Below are 22,014 nucleotides of genomic sequence, written 5' to 3' on the forward strand. Positions count from 1 at the left end.
GCCTTGGGACGGACACCTGCTGCGGCTTGCGGTGCCTCGGGCACCTGGTCTTGAAGACTTGGAAATTCATTGCAAGTTACAGGCTAAATGAAAGCTTGTGACAAGCCTCCCGAAGAGAGCTGTCTGTGAGCAGTGACATGCCAGCAGGAGTGGCTGGGGGACAACAGCTGGATTGAACCTAAACCCTGACACCTCCTCCACCTGCCGTCTGCGGGCTGAGGCGGGCAGCCAGGTGCTTCTGTCTGAAATGTGGCTGTTTCTGCAGGCACAAAATGTTTATTGCTAGATGTCTATTTCAGACACACCAGGTGCTGCGGGGGTGGCAAACAGAGCAGAGAGGTGGGGGGAGCACAGGTGAGGAAGGGAAGGTCCCCCCTGGGGGGCGGGATGGGGGTGTTGAGTGTTGCTGTCCCTGCAGCGTGGGGACTAGGAAAGTTAATGAATCCATCTCTGCGAATGAAGGTTCTGTTAAAATTGTGGGACGCTTAGTAGAGCTTAAATTGGCTAAGAAATTCCCTGATGTGTTACCATGTTGTCAGTGTTTGCTTTCTGTGATTGGTTTAGTGGGTATGATTTTGTGCTTATAAATTTATAATAATTGTAATTGGTATATTTTCATTTTGACCGCTTTAAGTTAAAAGAGTTAGTTAATAAGGGATAAGTGTTTCTGCTTTATTTCTTCAGATTCCAGAATAGCTAGCATGGCCTTCTGATCTCATTTTGGAGGTGGGCTGCCAGAAAGCATTGGCATGGATAAGACCTCAGTGATGAGTGGGAATTGTTAGCATTAAAATTAAACAGGTGGTAATTGTCTTGATAAAGAGACTTTCCTCCTTAGTAACTGTTAGCCTGCAGTTAAAGTCTGATGAGGATATCTCTTAAAATACTGGGGTTGCAAGGGCAGCCTTACTGACAGCAAATTTTGTAGGATACTGGTCTGTAGTTCCGGGGGTCCTGTGTGACAGCAGTAAGAACGAAAACTGCCATTTTGGGGGATTTTCAAGAGCAAATACTGGCAGGTTAACCTGTGGCATGTCCCTGATGAGCCTGTTCGCTCTTAAGAGCAAATGTGTATCTCTTTTTGTTAACTGAAAAAAAAAAGTATTCTTTTTCTGTGTGTATTTTAAGGGTGCAAACAGCTATGGACAACTTGGTCTTGGTCATAAAGAGGATGTGCTGGTACCTCAGTCACTGAAAGATGTTTCCTGCAAATGTCAAGACATTAAAAGCATTACTGGAGGAGGGGGACATTCTGCAGTTATCACTGGTAAAAACATTGCACTTGCAGGGTGTCTTCTGAACACATTTTTTTTCTGTTTCCCTGTTGATGTGGTGCTGCCATCTGTCTGTGGCTTCTGTTTCTGAGCAAGCACCGGTTCTTGGTTGCAGAAGAGGTTTCTCCCATGCCAATTAACTCCATATTTTTTGGGGAAAATGGGGACATTCCTGTTGTGCTTGTCTTCTGTGGTTACCTCATGGCTATGTGAGGACTGTTTCTTAATCTGTTTTATATAACAGATTTTCATAAAAAGCATCCGATTTTTCTATATCGAGGATGGGGGGTGGGAGGGAGGGGTCAAGCGGGAGGTTATTCAGTCTTGAGGAGTTTTAAGGTAAGGAGCAGAGGGTAACATCTGGTCTTCGAAAGGTTCTCTTCTATGCCATAGAAAAAGAGTGAATACAGACAGATGTGAATGGGATTAAAAACTTCATCATGAATCTTAGTGAGAGTTGCCTGTCTTTCCATATGACAAGGTTTTATCTCCCCTGACAAACCCAACTCTCCATAGCTGTGCTTTTTCAGAGGTGTTTCTTATGCATCAGAAATAACTGTTTCTTTTTGCTTGATTGCAGTGCCTAAAATGACACATAATCACTGTCATTATTTATCACAGGATCTCGCGGCATGTGCGCTTTTCTTTTTAGTCTGTGAAGCGGAACATGATTTTATTTTTTGTTTTGTTTTTTCTTCCAGGTGCGGGAGAACTGTTTGTATGTGGCCATAACAAAGACGGGCAGTTGGGATTGAATCACACAGAGGATGTGCTGCATTTTACTTTGTGCACTGCCCTGTCTGGCTTTTGTGTAAAACAAGTTGCCTGTGGCTGGGATTTTACAATCATATTAGTAGGTAAATCTGTCTCTGTAAGAGCTGGAGAAGTATGTTGATGTAGAGAACATGCTGAAAGTTCCACATTGCTATTGCTTGTGCGATGCACAGGCACTTGGAGGTTTTAAGCTACTTGCCTTGCAAACTACATTACTCCTTGTTCCTTGTATCCCAGTGAACTTCAGACCTGTACTGATCATGATGTGTAAGACCAGAAGCCAGCCTATGGGCTCGGGGGCTTTGGAATGGGACACATTAGGTCCTTTTTTAAGCTACTTGGCTGTGATATTTTTCTTGTTAGAATGTTACAGTGCTTTGCTTTTGCTCACAGGTTTACTGATCGGACTCTTAACACTTCATTTTGCAGAATCTGGCCTAGTTCTGTCCTGTGGATCTAACTCTTTTGGACAATTAGGAGTTCCTCAACTATCAAGTCGGTGCTTGATTCCACAAAAGATTGAGGTAAAGATTTAAAAAGAATTGTGCTTCAGAGCTCTGTACTTTATATATTGCTTCCAGCAACTTACACAGGTTGTCTGACCTCAGTGGGCTTTAAGCCAGACTCTTCAACTATTGTTTTATAGCGTCTATCTGTTACAGTGAACTTACAGAGTAAAGGACTGGAGATGGTATAGTCTTCTTTTGCATGATCATATTGGGCAACTGTCAGTGGTGTAGGTAGTACTGTCAACTGTACTGTTTGTGATCAGAGGACTTGGTAAGACTGAACAGCTTGATGGAGCTTATTACTCCTTGTCACTGGTATTTGCTGCAGAGGTTTTGGTGTAATTCTTGAGGAACTCTGAGTTAAAATTAAGAAATAAACATACCTGTATTGCCAAGAAGGTTCCTTTTTCATGTGAGGGTGTTGACTGTGGCTTCTTTGTTTATTGCCACAAAGCTGTACATCCAGTTGCTTTGCTTGATTGTTTTTTTAAGAAGTTCCCACTAATTTTGTTGGCTGAAATATGCTTCGTTTGTGATACAAAATGTTGATATGCATTGTGACATGCAGGCTGGAATTGCGAGAACTATTTTCATAGCATTCCACTTCTGTGTTGGGCGTATTTTGCTTGTAGAGCCACTAAATGCGAAAAGAAACTAAAATACATTTTTCTTTTACTTGAGTAGTCTCTCAAAGAGAAGGTAGTGGATGTTGCTGCAGGACTGAGACATGCCCTTGCTGCTACAGGTAAATATGTCATCATTCTTATATAGTTTCAGTAAAAAATGAAATGGAGTTTTAATGGCTTGGAGGGGAAGAGGGAGGAAAAAAGATGAAATTTCTGTTAGCTTCTATTTATGCTTTTACAATTGAGGAACAATGATCTGCACATGTTATTTTATTTTGGTTTAATTTTACTGAACTTCAGTCTGGGTTCCAGGTACTGGAGTCTAGCTGAAGATGCAATGAATGAATACTGGGAACTAAGCTTCCCTGAGCTCTGGATCTGGGACTAGGTCAAGTGTCTGAAAGGTCCTGAGGAGAAGACAAGTGACTTTATTCCCTCAGTGGGCTGGACTGCACAAATTAGCATGAAGAGAAGGAAAGGGCAGAGCAAGTGCGATTAAATTATAGCAGTAAATAAGTTGTGACTGTTCCTGAGGCACTACAGCTCTGGGACTTCTGTTACAGAGTCCTCAATAGCATCCTGATATAGGCCTCAGAGAGCTGAAACAGGTTGCTTAGTATCTTAGTTTTCTTACTTGTATAAATGAGACTAGAACTCTTTGTCGCTTGATGACTTCACCAGGGTTATCTGTGTGTTTATGAAGTATGTTTTTGGCATAAAGTTATTTTAAAGTGTAATTTGAATCAGTGAAAGTGAAATGAATATACCTTTAAAACTAATTAATGTGTTAAGTTATTTTTTTGGTGGTTGATGTGTTTTAATCTCTTCTATCTGTGTTTACTCTGGAAAGAGAGTGGTTTGGTATTTCAGTGGGGAACTGGCATGGCGTCCCGGGCAAAGCGTGCAAACCGAGGAAAAACCCTCCCCCTGTTCTTGACAGCAAAGGAGCCCTGTGAAGTGACAGGTAATCCAGGAATCCCATTCCTTTGTAAAGGTGGATAGGGCAGAAATATAATTCGGAGTGCCATGTAGCATCCTTTTATTATAAGGCGACTTGGTATTGTAAACATGTAGTGGAGTGTCTGAAGGATAGAACGGGCGTACAAGGTCATACTGGGAGGGGGGAATGGTAGTGAGTCTCGTGATGTCTGTGGCCCAAAACCGGAGGCTTTTGTTTGCTTGATACAGCTCTGTTTTATGTCTGTGCATGAAATGATATCTGCTGTACAAATTTCATGAGACTAACTTTTCTCTAGGCCTGGAAGATGTGAAGGTGAAGAGGGTTGCTGCAAGCTCCTATCATTCGGTGTCACTCACAGGTAAGCCTTAGGGACAGAAGTAAAAGTCCTTGTCTCAGCCTATAAAGGTTTTTGTGCTTTGGAAATGTTTGTCTGTTTTGGTTAGACAGGTAAAATTTGATCTGTCTTTGTTAGTGCAGGTTAATTGTTTTGTAGTGGCTTTGAATTCTGAGAACATTTGGGTTTTTTAAGAGCTGGGTTCATGTTTTGGATTCTCTGAATTCTGTGTGGGGTTTTTTTGAGGTCAGGTGTGACTTAGCCCTTATGAGTAAGTAAAGGTCTGGGCTCTTAATGGTTAGGAGCTCTGAAAGCATTTGTGGAAGCACAAGCTTGGGTAAGTCTCTGGCCCTGTCCATGGAGAAAGGGTATGTTAGGTGGGTGTCCCAGGAGCTATAGCTATCCTGCTGTAGCTATCCTGCTTCTGCTACGTGAGCTAATGCCTCTGCATAGAGCTGTGCTGTGCAGGAACGTGAGATGGTCTGGAGCGGTCTTGGGTGGCTCTAATATGACAGTGCAGATCTGTGTGAAGGAATGTAAAAGCACAAGACTTAGTTAAAGCAGTAGGAAGGTGCTTTAATCTCTCGGGCACTTCTGTAATGTCTGACATTTGTTCGTTCATCGTTAGGCAGTGCTCCCATGCTGGGATATTAAGTATCCAGTAATAAAAGTCTAATAAGGTATGGGTTTGTGTGTTTTTGTGTCGGTATTTTTTTTTTTTTTCAGAGTGGGAGAAGAGGTTTTCATGCAGAAGAATAGGAGAATAGCTTTTCATGCAGAAATCTTACAGTTTTGAAATCTGGAAAATATATTGAACCTTACGAATATAAGTCTTTGCCAAACTTTGTAGGAACAAGTTCTTAGCAAACATGCAGCCATCTCGTACCTCTCTCATCATTAAATGGAGCACTAGAGTATTTGCTTATACAGATCTACAGAGATTTAGTTGTATCAGGAGATGTTAAAAGATGTAAATTATACTGAATTCTGAGATGCAAAGTGTATGTGTGATTAGTGAAGAACTGTAAGGACACAGAGAAGCTACTTTAGCTAATTAGCACTCTGTATTTAAAGAATGAACAGATTTTTCTTCATGTTTTTGCTTTTTATTTAAGAGAGCAGTCTATTTGGCAGCAGGGAGACCAAGATTAACAAAGGAAGTGCCAAAGATTCTAATAATGTGACGCTGCTGCTGCCCTTTGTCCTGTGAGATACTTGTTATTACTTGAAAGACTTTGTATTTTAAAGATACTTGATACAGTAAAGATACTACTGCAGGGTGTAGGATTTAAATGAGGATTTTTTTCAGGGGATTTCTCACACTGTGAGGCAATTTTCTTTGGCTCTGTTTCATGAGCCACCTGCTGGTACTATACCAAATGCCTGCAAATCAGGCAGGTTTTTGACACAGGCAGGACTGTTGCAAACATGAATGGTTGTTCCTTTGAAAAAAGAATCATGGCCTACCTGTATCCAAATGGGGCTGAAACCTCCAGGGATGGGTGCTAAAGCTTAGTGTCTAATTTTTTTTTAAAGCCTACTCAAGAAATGAGATAAGGGTTGAGCATGTGATATTTCCCAGGAAAAAGGAAAAGCACCTTCTGGAGAAAAAAAGGAGGGGACAGAGGCAGTGCATGTTAGTTGTGGAAACATGAATGGCCATAGTGTTTCTCTTCGAAAAAAGCTGTTTCCATCACCTCTTTTTTTTTCTCTCCAGAAAGTGTATGTACTTCACTCTGGGAAGGAATTTATCCATTTTAGTGAAGAATTTGAATGAAACAGTTGCTTGATTTGTTTTTCATTTCAGTTGTGTTGTTTTATTGAGGAATGTGGGAAGTCCTGGAGATGACTGTCAATAATGTGTAACTTGACAAGTACCGGCTTTTTTTCCACCTCCTCCTTTGCTTTTGTTTTTCAGCAGCGGTACTAAGGTGGAATTCTTCTGACACATTCTCGCTGTTGCTGTTACCAAACTGAGATGATTAAATATATTGTAGGCTAAGTCCTCCTTTTTTTTTTTTTTCCTCTGAAAGATTTACTTCTGTCATGCTGCGTGTAAAGAGGTCAGTGCTGACCTGAGACTTCCAGAAGCCTTGAGTGTTGTAGACGTGCTCCGAACTATTCCATGTTGAAAATTATATGGCTTCTAGTCTTTCTGGGCCTGTGATCATGTATTTCATGCGTGCAAGATTTATTTCTTATGCTTGCAGCTTGTACAGGGTGGCAGAGGACTTTAGGAGACAATGACGTAGCTCATGTTCTCTTAAGTGGTTCTTGTGGATTTTATTTTTTTAACATGGAAGCCTAGAACCTGAGTGGAATGATTTTGTGCTGGAAAGATTGAACTGATGATATGTAATTTCTGCAGAAGGACTCATCTGAACAGTCATCTTGTTACTGTCAATTGATTGTTAGGCTATGACCAACTCCAACTCATACCAGTGAAACATGAAGCAGTGTTGATGTTTCTGGAAATACAGTTATCCACATGGGTGGAATCCCAGAGTGTGCACTTGCAAAATGCTTATTCTAGGAAAGGAGTGGGGGTAGACAGGTAATAACTTTCAGAAGTCTCTCACTAGTTCTCTGACATTGTTTTGGGGCATGATGATATTTTAATTTTGCCTTGTGATGAGTGGTACCTGCTTTAGTTGTATGTTCATAGCTGTGTGTCACATTGCTTTAGGAAGGGACTGAGCAAGGTGAGGCAAAGAGCATTAGACTGTCCCTGCTTTGGAGGATTTACTGAATTTGCTCAAGCTGAAGAAGGAAGGAGAGTTATGAGCAGAGCTAGGAGTCTGTAGCTCTTGTGAAGAGGCTGTGAGACTGTAATACAGAGCAGGATCAGCCAGCCAGGCTTTGAGGAGTCCCAGATACTGGAGGGGAGCTAAATTATTTGCTTCAATTCAGAAAGTTACTTACTGGACTGAATCAAAGCTTTGGGGTGGAGGTAAAAGTTGGCCTGCAAGAACAGAGTAGACTGATAGGTACTGTCCATTGAATGTCCCCAAGATGCTTTGAGTTTTTATTTTTCTCAGAGAAATTGACTACTGTGGTTAGTTCTCTAATAAAACTTGACCTTTGCTATAAACATCTTTCAGTCTTCTTTGAGAGGCTCACAGTAGGCACATTGACCTGAAAGCTGTTTTTTCAGGAGTTAGTATTGCTCTCAGAAAACAGGCTATGTTGTTAAGGCCCTTGCAGATATTTCTGGTATCCTAGTTAGGGTGTGTGTACATGTGGTAAAGAGTGGTAGGAAAAAGCATACAGTGAAAACACAAATTGAATGAAGCATTGTTCTTTCCTCAGCAGCACTGAGTTGAGACAGAGACTGTATCTGCTTGTGTTATGTGTATATCACTTTCAACAAATTTTGCTTCTCTGTCTATTGTAGATGAAGGACACCTGTATGTCTGGGGTAGCAACAAGCATGGGCAGCTAGTGAGCAAAGAGATCTTTCTTGTTGAGCCCAAGAAGATTGAGACTCATTTTTTCTCCCATGACAAGATTGGAGCAGTTTGGAGTGGCTGGACCCACTTGGTGGCACAAACAGGTAGGATATGTAAAAAGCAGCAACATATGGCACCAGAACAGTAAATTGTCTTTTTTTATGTGCAAACAGTGTTATTTCTTGCTGATACTGGCTGGATGCAGAGCTGTGTGGTTTCACCTGAGCTGTGGTTGTCTCTTGAAAATGATAAAGACAGGCATCCTTTGGCTTCTGTCCCTGAAGAATTATTGTGCTTATAGACCAGAGGGCCTAGCATCTTTGTAAATGCAGTAGCACCTGCAGGTATACACTAGAGGGATGCAGCCTCCTTGTATTGTCAGGTTATACCAGAATATATATGAACTTCTTAGGATTGTTCTGCTAGGTGAGTTATGATATATTCTTTGGAGAGAAAAGAATTTGGTGGAAAACTTGCTTCAGAAAATAGAGAGGTAGGAAAATATGGCTGCAGCTTCCAAGGTAAGTGACTATATTTGTTAGGAAGGTACGGGCAAAACTCTCATTTGGTGCACAGGAATTAGGAAGGGGGAATATAATCCTGAGGAAGTGTCTGAAAGGTCGGGGGGCATACGTATGTACCCTCCCCAGGTTACCTGAGTATTAGTTGAGGATCTTGATAACAGGCATAGCCGAGAAGCCTCTGCTTCTGCCATCCCATTTGAAAAGACAGGGTCTCGCTGCAGTAAGTGAAATAAATTGGATGACTTTGCACAACTGTACTAACTTTTCTGTACTTGAAGAGTGAGCCTAGCTTTTTGTGCTGCTCATCTTTAGTAAAGTGTTTTAAGGACAAATAAAATCCTGTGTTCAGACGAAAGTCAATAAACTACAATAGGTTTATGTGTGTTTGTGGTCAAACCCAGCAAATATCTATAAAAGATCAGTAAAAAGAGGCATAATTAGACTTGAAAAGCATCCCCTGAAGATGAAAGGAAAGAATACTTTATGTTGAAGCTGTACCTTCCTGAGAACCTTTCCAGTAAGAACAGTGTGAGAGCTTGTTAGGAAAACTGCAGAAGAGGCCACAGAATCTGTTGTTGATATTTATTGGGTTCTGTAATTGTGGGTACTCGTTCAAGGAGTGCTTAGCCTTCAGCGTGGGTAGTTCTATTTAAATGGAGTTCTTACATGCCCAAAGGTCAGTATGTGCTTAAGTGTTCTATTAAATTGGTGCCGTAAATCCTGACACAGTCACAGAGTAATGTCCCTTGCTCTGTGAGATAAGTGTCTGTTTTAATCACCATATACTGTGAACTCTTGGTGCTTGAATTTGGAGTGATGTGATGCATGACTAGAAAAACAAATTTGTTAAGTGTTCTGTTTCATAGTTTCATTGTTTGACGTCAAAATACATGAGAGAAATGTCATGTAAAAAACCTGCATTACTCTAGCTGCTCTCTTAGCTATTTAAAATAAATGATTTTTAGAGGGTGCTATATTGAAAATTTCAGGGCTGTAATCAATGCTATGTGCTGCTTGGAAACTTTTCAGGTGTAGTAAAGGAATTTATCTCAAAATGTATAATTCTTGAATAAAGTGCTTAGTGTTATTCTCACTGGAACAGAAATGGTAGAAAAAAGACATCGGTCAGGATAACCTAGTTTTAAAAAGAGGGTCTTGTCAGCGTGGTTTGCCTTGTTTCACTATTTCTTAATAATGCATACCTGCTGAGTAAAACTTCCCCGAAGTTTTAGTAAATTTACTGTTTCACCTAGTTGATCCTTAATCCATGGCCATTACAGAAATGCAGTGAATATATTAGTAGGTGATTTTAAGTAGAAAAAAAAAAAAGTATGTCAAGTGACTAACAGGGATTTTTTTTGTGTGAATGTTCCCATCTGCATTAGAAAACTGGCCAAGCAATGCAGTGGCATAAGTTATTGCTGAAACTGAATTTTATGTATTTAGAATTTTAAATCTCTTCAAAAATCAATGGTCCTGAACCTAAACAATCCAGAATGAGATTTTTGAATGGCCTTTGGCAGTCTCTAGATACCAATCAGAATCTCATGGGATTTTCAAGGGTTGCTCAACTACTAGAAATAGTGTGAGCTAAGCACTTAACTGTTTCTGAAAGATCACTCACTGCCTGTGATTAAACTGGCAGTGAAGTAACCGAAAAATGCAGCCCCATGTGAAAACTTTTCCCTGCGTGCAGTTCCTCCTCCATTATTTTTACCTCCTTCTAGCAAAGGAGGAAATGCTGCTTCAGTTTCATGAAGGTGCTGAAGTCACATAAACCAGCGGTCTCCAAACTGTATTGATTGTGCACCCCATCAGTACATTTTTTTGAGCACACACCCCAATATATGTATAAATTATGGACATATACTACTGTAATGTTATGCAAACTCTAAAACATACACAACATAAATTTTAGAAAGGATGAGATAAAGATGAAATAAATACTACTTAAAATATTATTTTATCAACTAAATTGAAACCATTAGTAATTTACTGAAATACTAAAATATTAATTACTTTTTTATTTTCTTCCTGCCTTCCAGTGGATTGTCTTGCGCACCCTCTGGGCTGCATGCACTGCACTTTGGAGACCCTAGATATAAACAGCTCCTGTTCACTTTACTCTGAAAAGATCCACAGTTAGTGGAAAGGAAGTAAACTAGAGTGATTTTGGACACAGGAAAATGGAAGGAAGGGATGTTGTAGTATGATGCTTCTCTTTCTTCATTGTGGAAGGTAAGAAAGTACTTTGGAAAGACATTGCAGTGTGTTGGAATTTTGCTGCATGAAAGAAAGAATGGATAAGTTTTTTCTAATTAATAGTCTCGCCATGATGCAAAATTTAACAGTTTAGCATTTATGTTACCGTATATGAAGTCTAGTGTTGTGTTTTCCACAGAAGGTAATGGAATTTTAAGAGACCATTACAAATACTTAGTTCTGTTTGGATTTTTTTTCCCAGAACATTAATCCTCATCAGGGTAGTAATAATAAAACATTCATAATTGTAGCTGTCTTGACAGTAAATTAAAACCTTTCTCATTGGAATGACACAGGAAGAAGCTGGGTGGATGAAAGCAGGCCACCCTGTTCATGCATAAATTCACAAATTCTGCCATTTCAAAATGACATTTTGATCTTTATCTGCCAGATGAGCAGTGCTTGACTGCAGAACTAATGGAATGCTGAAAAGTAAATGAGACAGTGATGTTGTTAAAAGCGACTGTCTGGAGCAGTAGTGGACAGTTTCATGAATGCGGTGGTTTGACACTTCTGAAGTGAGTCCAAGCAAGTTACCAGCTTTGTTATCAGCAAAGAAGGAACACAGCATAAATATTTTCTTCTTTGTATCAAGCTTTCCCTATTATCTAAATTAGCCTGTTTTAAGACTCTCTTTGTTTTTCCTTTGTGCTACTGGCAAAATTTTGCATTGTAAGTAAAGCATGACACACAACTTTTTAACTTCTTTTCCACTCTGTCCTTACAAGTGATTTTAATTGTACCAGAAATCACTTTAGTGCCCCCATCTCTTTCACGTGTTACATTCTACCTCATTCAGCAACTGTTCTGAAAGTCCTGTTTCCTGTCATTTCTCTTCAGAGTTTGGTCAACTCTTTTCATTTGCTGTTGTTTCTATCATTAAGCAGTTTAGATTCAAGAAATTAATTAATGAGAAATTGATCGCTTGACTTAAAGACATTAAGGAATGTTTTCATAGGATGCTGTGGTTTTCATCCTCACCCTTAACTGATCCTCATGAGCTCCAATTCTTTATTCTTTTTGATTGTAGAGGTGTCTTGGACTATTTCCATTGTACATGATCTTACTCACAAAATCCTTCAAGACAGACAACTGCTTCTTTTTCTGCCTGGATTACTGTCTCCTACAGAGGGGAGACAAACAATTAGGCTTTGTGGCACCACTAGTACTCTTTCAAAATAAGCTTTATTATTCTGCTACTAGTGATGGTCCTAGTCGATGATGGTTGGTCCAAAAAGATTAAGGTTGAGAGACGTTGGTTGCTTTTTGCTCAGGTCTCTGATGATAAGATATGAACTTGTGAGTGTCTTTGGTTTAGTTATTATTTTCTGCATTGATGCTTGTATTGGGTGACTTCAGGCATGCTTATAAAAGGGCAGTACTGCGCTGTGTGCAGGACGGACCAGATGCATTCTTCTGGCCTCGGACTCCAAGTGCAAGTATTATTCTCTTCAAGCAACCACTCTGAAAAATGGCTTGCTTCCTTTCTAGCGCTCTGCTTAACGGCACAAGGAGGACCGCTGCAGTATAGGTGATATTATTTTTGAATAATAACGAGCAGCTGTCTTGCATCGCTCTGCTTAACAATGTCAACTTTAATTTGTGGTCCTTCTCAAGTTGATGCAAACCCTTTGAGAGCAACTGCTGAAAGAGGTTATTGCTCAGATCATTTAAAAGAGAGCTAAGTTGTGGCTCGTAATGCTGAAGATGTAGATCAGGCTGCTTTGGGAAATGATAGAACCAATCTGACTTGAAGGCAAACCTAAAAATAGCAAGAGAAGACTTAGAAGTGAATCATCAACTTCAGTTCAAACCAAGTTGTTTTCTTTTTAACGGGGATGCCTAATAAATAAGCTTTCTTAATCTGGCCTGTTCTGTTATCCAAGTATTCTCCTGAATACATTCACTATATTTTTCATGTACTGTCACATGAAATTAGGCTTTGTTTGGGCTCAGATAAAGAATTCGAAACTCCTTCACCTGGAAGGAGTTACCTTAAAAATGCAGTTAAAAATGGCATTTCTGCCACTTATGCAAAACTGCCTACAGTTAAAAAGTCGTGGAAGAACAAAATGCCTTGACATAGTCTGAATAGTATTCTGAATCCTCATTCCAAATGTGCATCTGAATTTGTGCATCTTTGAACATCCCTTGATGTCCTGTTGTTTAGGCCCCATAAAACCCCTCTGAATTGGTCTGACATGTTAGTGACCTACATGGTAAAACAGAACCCATCTCCTGTTTTTTCTGAAGCAAATGAAAATGTGTCCCTCCAAACACTGAGAGCAGACCAAGGGAATATTTCTAATTAGCTGGCCTGAAAAGGAGGCTTCTCGCTGTAATTACACTTGTCCGTGCTTTCCCTGATGCCAGTTGCTAGGTAAGATGATCAGGCTTTGCAGGTAAGCGATGCAGTGGATGTGGTGTAACCGCAGGGAGGTGAAGTGGAAGGACCTCACTCTCCGGCACCCGAGCACTGCAGTTTCATCCCACTAGAGGTCCTTTCCCCTTTTCTTTTGAATCAAGCCTCAGCAGCCTTCCTCATACTGGAAAGCACACTTATTTTGGCTTCACTTTTTCAGCACCTCCCTAGGATAGCAAATACTGGTGTGTGCTGTTGTGGTGTCCAGGTTTTGGGGTGAAATTTGTGGAAAGTTTGCACTTGGTGGATGCTCTGGAAATTGGAAGGTCTCTGGGAGAGCACATATATAAAGTTGAGCATTCACTTGACATTGTGTGGATACATGTAAGGTTTACAGGTGTGGAGTCAGTGTTCAAGTTGGTTCAGGATGTTTAACGTACCTTAATCTGATGTGTGTTGAGTTCACATTCTGAATGGGATTAATTTTATGTTTTTTCCATAGAGACATGTAAGTAAGTACTTAATCTCTGCAAAATACGTGTGTATAAACTATGAAGTGTTCTGGAAATTTGTGGGAATTTACTGTTTATTTTTTGTGAATACATCGATGCAGAGAGTTGAATTTTAAGTAATTTATATGAAAGGACTTTTCTTTTGGCAGATGGTTACTTTCTAGTCATGAATCATCCCATTAATGCAAAAACTTTGAGGAAGACACGTTAAAACTAATGAACTGGTGTACAAAAAGGTCTGTTTTTTCTCCAGTGCTACAGGTTGGACAGCCCTGTGATAGCTTTTCCTTTGTGTTTGAAGAGGGGATGTCCACTAGAAGGAGCTCCTCTTGAGGTTAATCCTGTGCTTTTGGGAGCTTTGAAGGCAGACATCGTGATTTCTCATGTGGCCTTTAGCTGTTTCAGTAATCCAGAATTCTGCTCCAATGAGACTGGTTTCTGTTGTTGCAATTTGGTCATCAAGTCTGCTTTGCCTCCAGGAGCAATTATTTTGAGTCCTCTTTACTCTTTGCTTATGGGAGCAAACTTCGATTTCCCCCACCCTGAGCTGAGGGAGTTCCATGGCATAAGTCTTTTATAGGTGCTTAGGAAAAATGGGCAAGAATTTAAAAAAGCATTAGTGGCTTATGGAAGCTCTGTTTTCCTATTCCTGGCATCGCTTTTCCTACTTTTTGTTCAAACATGGCCCAGGCTGTATCTCTGTAGCCCCAAATTTGAGAGTTCTGTGAGGGACAGTGCGTACAGATTCAGCCAGTCCCCAGGAAGGAACCTGCAGGGGAAGGGAAGACTCTTGCAAAGATTAACCTTGGAAATGTCCAGTTTTGGAGCTGGTGTACAACATCCTCTTTTCCCCAATATTTACCAAAGTTTAACCTTCTTGCCTTCAGCAAAGTACAGTAAGATCCTTTGTCTCCTCTGCAATCTTGTGCTGCCTAGATTAAACATCACCATTGCAATTGAGGGACCTTGCAGAATATGCTGTGCTTTGCTTTGCCTTGGCGGTTGGGACTGAGGTTGAGCAGGTATCCAGGCCTGGAGAAGATGTTAGTACTATCTTTGTACTACAGAGGTTGAAGTTTGGTGTGTTTTCACATTATCAGACCTCCTTGCTTTGCTTGTTTTGGACCTTATTTTGTTCATGGGATTAGGGAGATGGTCAGTCTGGTAGACTAAATAAAGAATTAACTGAAGTAGAGTATACTGGAGAGGAAAAACCAAGGAAACCCAGAAATCCTGAGGGCTTTCAAGGGAATTCTTTCCTCAAGCAGCAAGGAACTTAAATTTACAGATGGTTTATTTATGGAAGGTTTCTACAAATGAGACTTAAGTAGCCAAATCCTAGAACTTGTCTTTGGGGAGGATGGTATGGTGGGATCTTGCCAGGGTCACTGTACAAGATTGTTCTTTTAGCTGCCAAATTGCCACTGAATCTCAGGGAAGATTTTCAGCCAGAAGATACATTGCAGCAAATGGTGGATCTTCTGTGAATGCTCTCTTGAGGCACAGCAGATTTTGTCTCCAGCAGCTATGGCTCACCAGCACAACGGGAGCCTTCTATTACATCCTATTCTATGTGTCAGCCCCTCTTGTTTAGTTCTGTCTTACAACACAAACATGTTTCTTATGTATTTTGTTCTTCCTTCAACAAGAACTGAATAAACAAAACCTGTGGGCTGGCTCTGGCTTATACAATCTCTTGTTTTTTCTTGCTTTACAGTATCAGCTTTTGTTGCCAAGTTAATGAATTTTTAGTTCACTGAACATTAAAGCACCCTGGATTTTATTTTCAAAATTGTATGGGGTTGAGTTCTAGATAGCTGTAAATAGCTAGAAGGGTTTGGCATTTTCTTTGGCTTCGTGAGTTGGCATCATTCCTTGGCTTTATTTTTAAATGTGTGTGTGTGTGCTTGTATATATGGCTTTGTGATTCTACACTCCTATTTCTGTTGCTCCCTGCTAGGGGTTACTTTTACATGACTTTGGTAAAAGTCTCAAAGAAATTCCATGATTTGGTTGCTGAGGAGGAGATGAAGTTCAACGTGAACTGAAGATACGTTCTGAACTGAAGGTTAGTATTGAGTGTTCAGAATTGTTCATACGCTAAGTTTTTCACAGAACCTTGCTAACAGCATGTTTTGAGTAATTTGTGTTGTTTCTTTGGACGCTGTCCCCCTTTTGCCTCTCCTTGTTCTTAGTAACTTTCAGTTCATGCAGTAAATAGTTGTGCGTGCCATGCCATGCCATGGTACATCTTTTGTATGTGGAGAGAGAGGTGTCAGGAAGATGCTAGACTGTCACTAATTTTGATTGAAGCTATTAATTGTAAAATAGAAGTATCAGCGATTTGCATTGAGGGTAGAGAAACTTATCACAATATTTATTTGCATTCCCCTTGTAAGCTGTGCTGTGAGTCTATTGGCAAATGGAGTTTCAGATGGTCTGTGGAGAGTAGGATTTAAATGGATTTTTGTTAAATTTAGATCATGATAAATGCTGACTGTTTTAGCAAGAATGGTAAAACAGGAGGAAAACAGCTGTGACAAATTTTGCAGATCTTTTCTGCTTGTCTTATGTCTGTGGCAGCCTATAGAATGCCTTTCCTGTAGTAGAAGGGGAAGATATAGTGTGCTGGGCTAGTTTGTCCAGGTTTTCCTGGCCACACCTTCCTTTCATGCTTGCTTAGGCCTGTCCACATGTATTTTAGTAATTGCTCCGTGATTGGAGGAGTTTGGCAAATGTCTCGGTCATCGTTCAGCATTACGCTCTGGGGCTTTTCTAACGTAGACTCTGTGTGTGGGAAGAGGGACTATGTTGTATTGAATTTCTCTCCTTTTTTTGGTGCCATATCCTCTCTTTTGCTGTTGGAAATAGTGATTGTTGTGGACCTAAGTAATATGAGTGTCTGTCCTAACTTGAAGGAACTTTGGTCTTTAAAAAGCTTTCAGAAAAATGAACCTTTAAAATGCGGATGTGGTATAGATTTTGTTCAGGTCATTAGTGTGTGATATAAGGGATTCGTTACTCTGTTTTTCCCTTTTTGTTTGCTTTCTTTGGTTTCTGTGGTTGGATTGCTGCAGTTTATGGCTAGCCATATATTTAGCAAATGTAATAAACAAGGTCAGATACATTAGCAAGTGTGTGGAAGTTTATAGGGAAGAAAGTTCTGATGGGACCTCGGTGACAACAGACGGATGGTAGAAAGCAATGAAGGATACCAAGAAGAACAGGCAGAGAACTGTAGATTATGTTGAATTTGTGAAAGAAGGCAAAAGCTGTAAGGGGAAGCCCTGATCCCTAGCCATTTGAAGACAGGCTTAGCTGATTACACAAAGGTAGTTACTGGTGTGACAGTGGCTTTGGTTGTCTGTACTGCCTGCCATTCCTATTGGAAAACAGAAATACCTATTCCTGGTTATGGCATGTGGGCCATATCTGGGCTCTGTTTCTGCTGGAAGGCTTTCACCTGGACTCCTACCAGTGGTAGTTTCCTTTTGTGTTATGAAATAATACCTTCTTACTGTGCTTGTGTACAGGAAACCTGTAAATGTGGTGTTTGTTGTGTTTTCAATGTGCTCTACCATTATAATGAATTTGCAAGAGGAGTTGTAGTTTTGGGGGGCTGAGAAGGGAAGCGTGTTCGCTATCAGCTATTTCTTGGGGTTTTTACTTTCTATTATTCTTTTTCCGTGAAAGCAAATTAAACTGTTGCAATTGCATGATGATAATTCTCTTGGAAGCACCTCTCCTTTCACAACTATTGTGTAATCGAGGTACAAAGCTGATACAAATTTCCTTTGAAGAGGAAGAATTTGACCATAAGCATTCTTGTCTTTGTGGTTCTTCTGTGTACTTGTAGCTGGCACTGTTGCAACTGAGCCACTTGTTCTTCTGTTAAACTGTTTGTTTTTTGTGTTAAACCATTTCTCCTGAATCATACCAAAGTAGTTTCATTCACATTGTACTAACATCTCTGTCAATTCACCTATTGGAAGCTGAAAAGAAGCAAAAGTCAAGGCAAGAGAAGATTCGCTGCTCTGTTAGCTGCTGTCATAAGCTGCCTCCGAGTTCCACATTCACAGGTATTACTAGAGAAAGAGCCAAATGTGGAATAAGTAACTCACAAGACCGCTGTTGTTTGGTTTTGCTTCTGACAGACTGGGTCAGAGACTATGTAGCTTGAGTCACTTCCTTTCTGCCTCCCAGTTTTTAATTCAACTTCTGGACTCCTGTGTGTCGTGGGTCCCAGCAGCCATCCACAGTGGTGCTTCTTTATCAGGCTCTGTTATTCAGCAACAAGCAAGGACTGGAAGACTGGGTTAAAGTGTTCCTCCTTACACCCCTTTCCAGCTGGGAAGTCTGGGGGGCAAAAAACTGATGATTTCCTTTTCAGTGTTGGATGTTATCACATCACATGACATAGCTGCATGATGATGGGTTTGACTGAAATTTTGGCAACTCAGAGCCCTTAGTGGCGTGAAGAATTGATGTGAAACAAACAGTGAGAATTTGCACTTCAGAAATTTTGCGGATATGTGGAGTGGACATAACATGGTCTCAGACAAACAGTTCGAATACTTTGTAAGTTAGAAGTGCTTTGCGCAGAATAAAAAGCTGGAAGCTGAAACCAGTCATTACATCATAGTTGAACTAATCCGTATGTTTACTCTGCTCTCAGTTTTGTTGGTCTTTGGACACAAGAGAAATGGCTATTGCATTTTCAAATAACTTCATTTAAACCTAAACATTTACTAAGCCAAGTGTTACTAAGCTCAACTTTTGAAAGAAGCTGCCTATGTGTACGTGATCTGTGCATGTACACGCATTGATCTACAGATCTCATTTAACCTTAGTAGCATTTTAAGACTGTTAGATACGTGTTTTCATAACCTTTAAATGACATTTCCTGTTTAGTAATTAATTATTCAGGCTTAATGCTCACTAATGAATCTTACTATTTGAACATAGATAATGTGCTTTTTAAGAGCTTAGTGGCAGTTGAGTGCTTCTGAAAAACAGTACCTTTCAGGACTTTTTTTCTTCAGAAACAAAAAGAAGCAGGAAAAAAACATCCCAGAAAGCCTATCTGGCTTGTTCTTTACCTTGAGGTACTTTTCAGATGGTGAATTCGAGGTAGGATGGTATAGGATACAAGTGATATATCAACAGCTGTGAATTTTGCGTACCAGATTTGTAGCCTTATAGAAGGGCTTTTTCCCCTTCCTTGATACTTGGGAAGTATAATGAGAGTGTATCCACATTCTTTATTTGTAGCTAGACTGGTGGCTTTTGTTCTTTAAATTATTCCAGTTGTAAGGAGCCACGAAACAGTCTAACACAAGTCTGTGAAGAAAAATTTCAGTTGGCCGTATGTACTTCTTACATTGTCCATGTTTGAGTGTTAGGAATGAGTCTAGTATTGTTACCTGAAGTTCTATCTCTGTCTTAACAAAGTATGTGCAATGGGGTATTTTCTAGTACGTGGGGTTTTAATTCTTGTGTGTCTGTAAGCATTCATCTGACTTAACTGGATTTTTGAGTGCTCTGAAAATACTGTGACTTACGTCTGTTTTACCACTTGAGTCTAGTACATGCACAAATGTGGTTAGCAACTGATATCCTTTAACATGTCTTGTCTTCCTTAAGCAAAATCAGTTTTCTTTCTATTATTTTTTCTATGCTGCCCTGTGGCTTGATTTCCTTAAATAAAAGATTAATGGTTTTTTAATACAGCTCCTGAAAAAATATTTCTTTGCTTATAAATACTGTTGAAAGCTGAACCTTTTGATTAATTCCTACTATACGGCAGGAATGTATATTGGTTTTGTTTAACTTTGAATTGGTGTTGATCTTCAGATCTGTTTTCATTTTGGCAGACTATTTTGGATACTTTTTTTTTTTTTTTTTTTTTTATTTTTTTAAATAATGAGACCCATGGAAGCACAGACCGTGAGGGCACTAACACCACATAGCAAGATTAACCTGTTATCTTGAGAAACTTCCAGCCAAAGGCTAAAGAGGGCCAAAGCAAGAAACTTGAGGAAGTCCAGTGAACAGGAATAGCTGTCAGCAGGCACTGGATGTACCTGCTCAGAGAGGCAGGACCCAGGGCTGGCCTCCAGTGGCTGTGCACCAAGCTCGTGTTGGTAAGTGAGGCTCAGTCTCAAAAGCACTGACGAGCAAACAAATCATTCCTACCCTAAGGAAAATTTTGAAGGGGAGTTTGCAAGCTGTTTTGAACGCTTGTGTTGTTTTTTTTTAAAGTCCTCTTTCGTATAGGAAGAGAAGGAGCTATTTCAAGCCCAGTTTGCAGCAAGGTAGTTGAAACTCAGTTGCAACTCCCTCTGTTTTTTTGTAGGTCCTGTTTGAACTTCAGTTCAAAGACGCTCTCTGAGTGTAGGCATGTATATTCCATGTGGATCTCAAACATCTGAGACTGAGGTCTGCAGATGAAGGGAAAATGCATTTATCTGTATCCCTTAGGATGCACTTTAGGTGTTGGGGATATTCTGCTGGATTTAAGAGCTACTTTGGTTCAGGCCTGCTTTCTTCTCTGTCCAGTATTATGAGGAACACAGTATGTAGTAAGAATAAAGTAATCACAATAGTTACAAGTTTCCTTTTTTGGGACAAAGACCTGGATGATAAGAAGGTATTAGCATCTGATTAATGCAGAATAGAAACCCTAGAAGGGGTGGGGTTTCCTCAGGTAACTCATTCTCACTTGTACTCCATGCCATTTAATTAAAAGGAAAATTGTGTAAAACAGTATGAAGACAAATATCTATTCAGGTACAGTGTTTTATATCAGTTTTGCTAAGATCTTTTTATTGTGAATATAGGAAATATTATTTTTCTAGAATTTCTAAAAACTTACCTATTTTGGGCAGCTTTGTAAAGGTATACAGAAACTCTTTTAGGAGCATGTTTTCCTACTTGTCCTTTCCATCCCAAAATGGTAAGCAGACTGAAAATCAATTTGACATTTCTTATCTTGAGTGTTGGACCTTATAACAGCCGATGGTTGTTCTGTAGGTATTTACCTGTACACAGATGTTTTCTTTCAGGCTTGTGCCTGCCAGTGACACTAGCTGGCCAACTAGAATTGAAGCAGTTCATTTAAAAGAAAACGGACAATAAAACTGCCCAAAGAGAGGTCAGGCTGTGTGGACAATATAAAGGTTGCAGTGTGGGTTGATAGAAGTTCATCTGTTTTAAAGAATCATCCTGGTCATGCAGTACAAAGGAGGATGTGAAATCCTTTTGTTTGTTTCTTCTTGATTGCTCACTTCGCTAGAGATTAAAAAACCAACCAACCAAACAAACCCGAAACACCATGGGCATGCACACAGGCAGAAGCTGATAGGTGAAATGTACCAAACTGCTGATTGTGTCCAATTTAAAAGTCTGGGGTGGTTATTTAAAGTTCCTCTAATCCACCAGAGCTGTGTTGGAGTAGTGTTTGTCAAAATCAGGTCGCCTCATGCCCTTGGGATTCAAGTCTCTGCAGTGAACTGATCCTCTGTAGACACAAACTTGAGATATAAAATTGTTTTCTGAGTGTCTGATTTTTAAGCTTTTTCACTTCAGAGCAAAGCAATGACTCTTCTGCACCTGGCCGCCTGCTTTAGAGTCAGGAGAAAAACTCATGGTATCTGTCCTACCTCATTGTATTCTGTGAAGCATGAATGGGAGGGTACTGCTTCTTTCAGTCAACATCCTTTTTAATGCCAGGGAAAAGAAGGCCATGAAGAGCCAGTTCTTATCTTCATTTTTGTTCCTTTTACTCCTAAGGAGAAAAATCCTCCTCTTATTTCTCCCCTCTCTCACTTTCAAACCTAAACCCCTCTTATTAACAGGCAGCATACCACAGTGCTACTTACATTACAAATTTATTCACGTACATACTTAAGTAATCCTTAAACATAGATGTGTTGGCACCGCAAGCAAATACAGATGCAGTTCCCATCCCTGGAGGGGTTTAAGGCCAGGCTGGATGAGGCTTTGAGCAACCTGGGCTAGTGGGAGGTGTCCCTGCCCATGGCAGGGGGTTTAACTAGGTGATCTTTAAGGTCCCTTCCAACCCAAACCATTCTGTGATTTAAAGACAAAGAGGAAGGAAATAAGGAAATAAAAGACACAAGAAAATAATTGTGAACAAATAAAAGCGTTTGCCTTGCATTATAATAGTTCAAGGGTGTTGCATTTTCAAAATGGTGTCCAGAAAGAATTGAATAAGTGCTTTGAAAGAAGTATCTATTTGGTTTTCTAGGGAATGTTAGAGAAGAGATGCTGAACTGCAGAAGAAAGGAGATTTGAGGTTAGGGAGGCCTGTATGGAAGAAAGCATATAACAGTGCAGAAGGGCATGGAGATAAAAATATAGAATGTCAGTAAAAGTGTATGACTCATACTGCTGTAGTAGCATAGT

General features: G+C 40.0%; 1 protein-coding gene across 1 annotated transcript; it reads left to right on the forward strand.

Annotated features, from left to right (window-relative positions):
* Positions 1-1,128: 1,128 nt before the first annotated feature.
* SERGEF (secretion regulating guanine nucleotide exchange factor) lies at positions 1,129-5,341 on the forward strand (the record flags this gene model as incomplete). The annotated part of the gene is made up of 7 exons (XM_010087901.1): positions 1,129-1,267; positions 1,976-2,131; positions 2,478-2,572; positions 3,242-3,302; positions 4,034-4,147; positions 4,440-4,502; positions 5,205-5,341. Coding segments are annotated over 7 exons (669 nt in total), but the record flags the coding sequence as incomplete, so codon positions are not given.
* Positions 5,342-22,014: the final 16,673 nt, after the last annotated feature.

Source organism: Pterocles gutturalis, unplaced genomic scaffold, assembly GCF_000699245.1.
Source record: "Pterocles gutturalis isolate BGI_N339 unplaced genomic scaffold, ASM69924v1 scaffold16541, whole genome shotgun sequence".
Classification (NCBI taxonomy): domain Eukaryota; kingdom Metazoa; phylum Chordata; class Aves; order Pterocliformes; family Pteroclidae; genus Pterocles; species Pterocles gutturalis.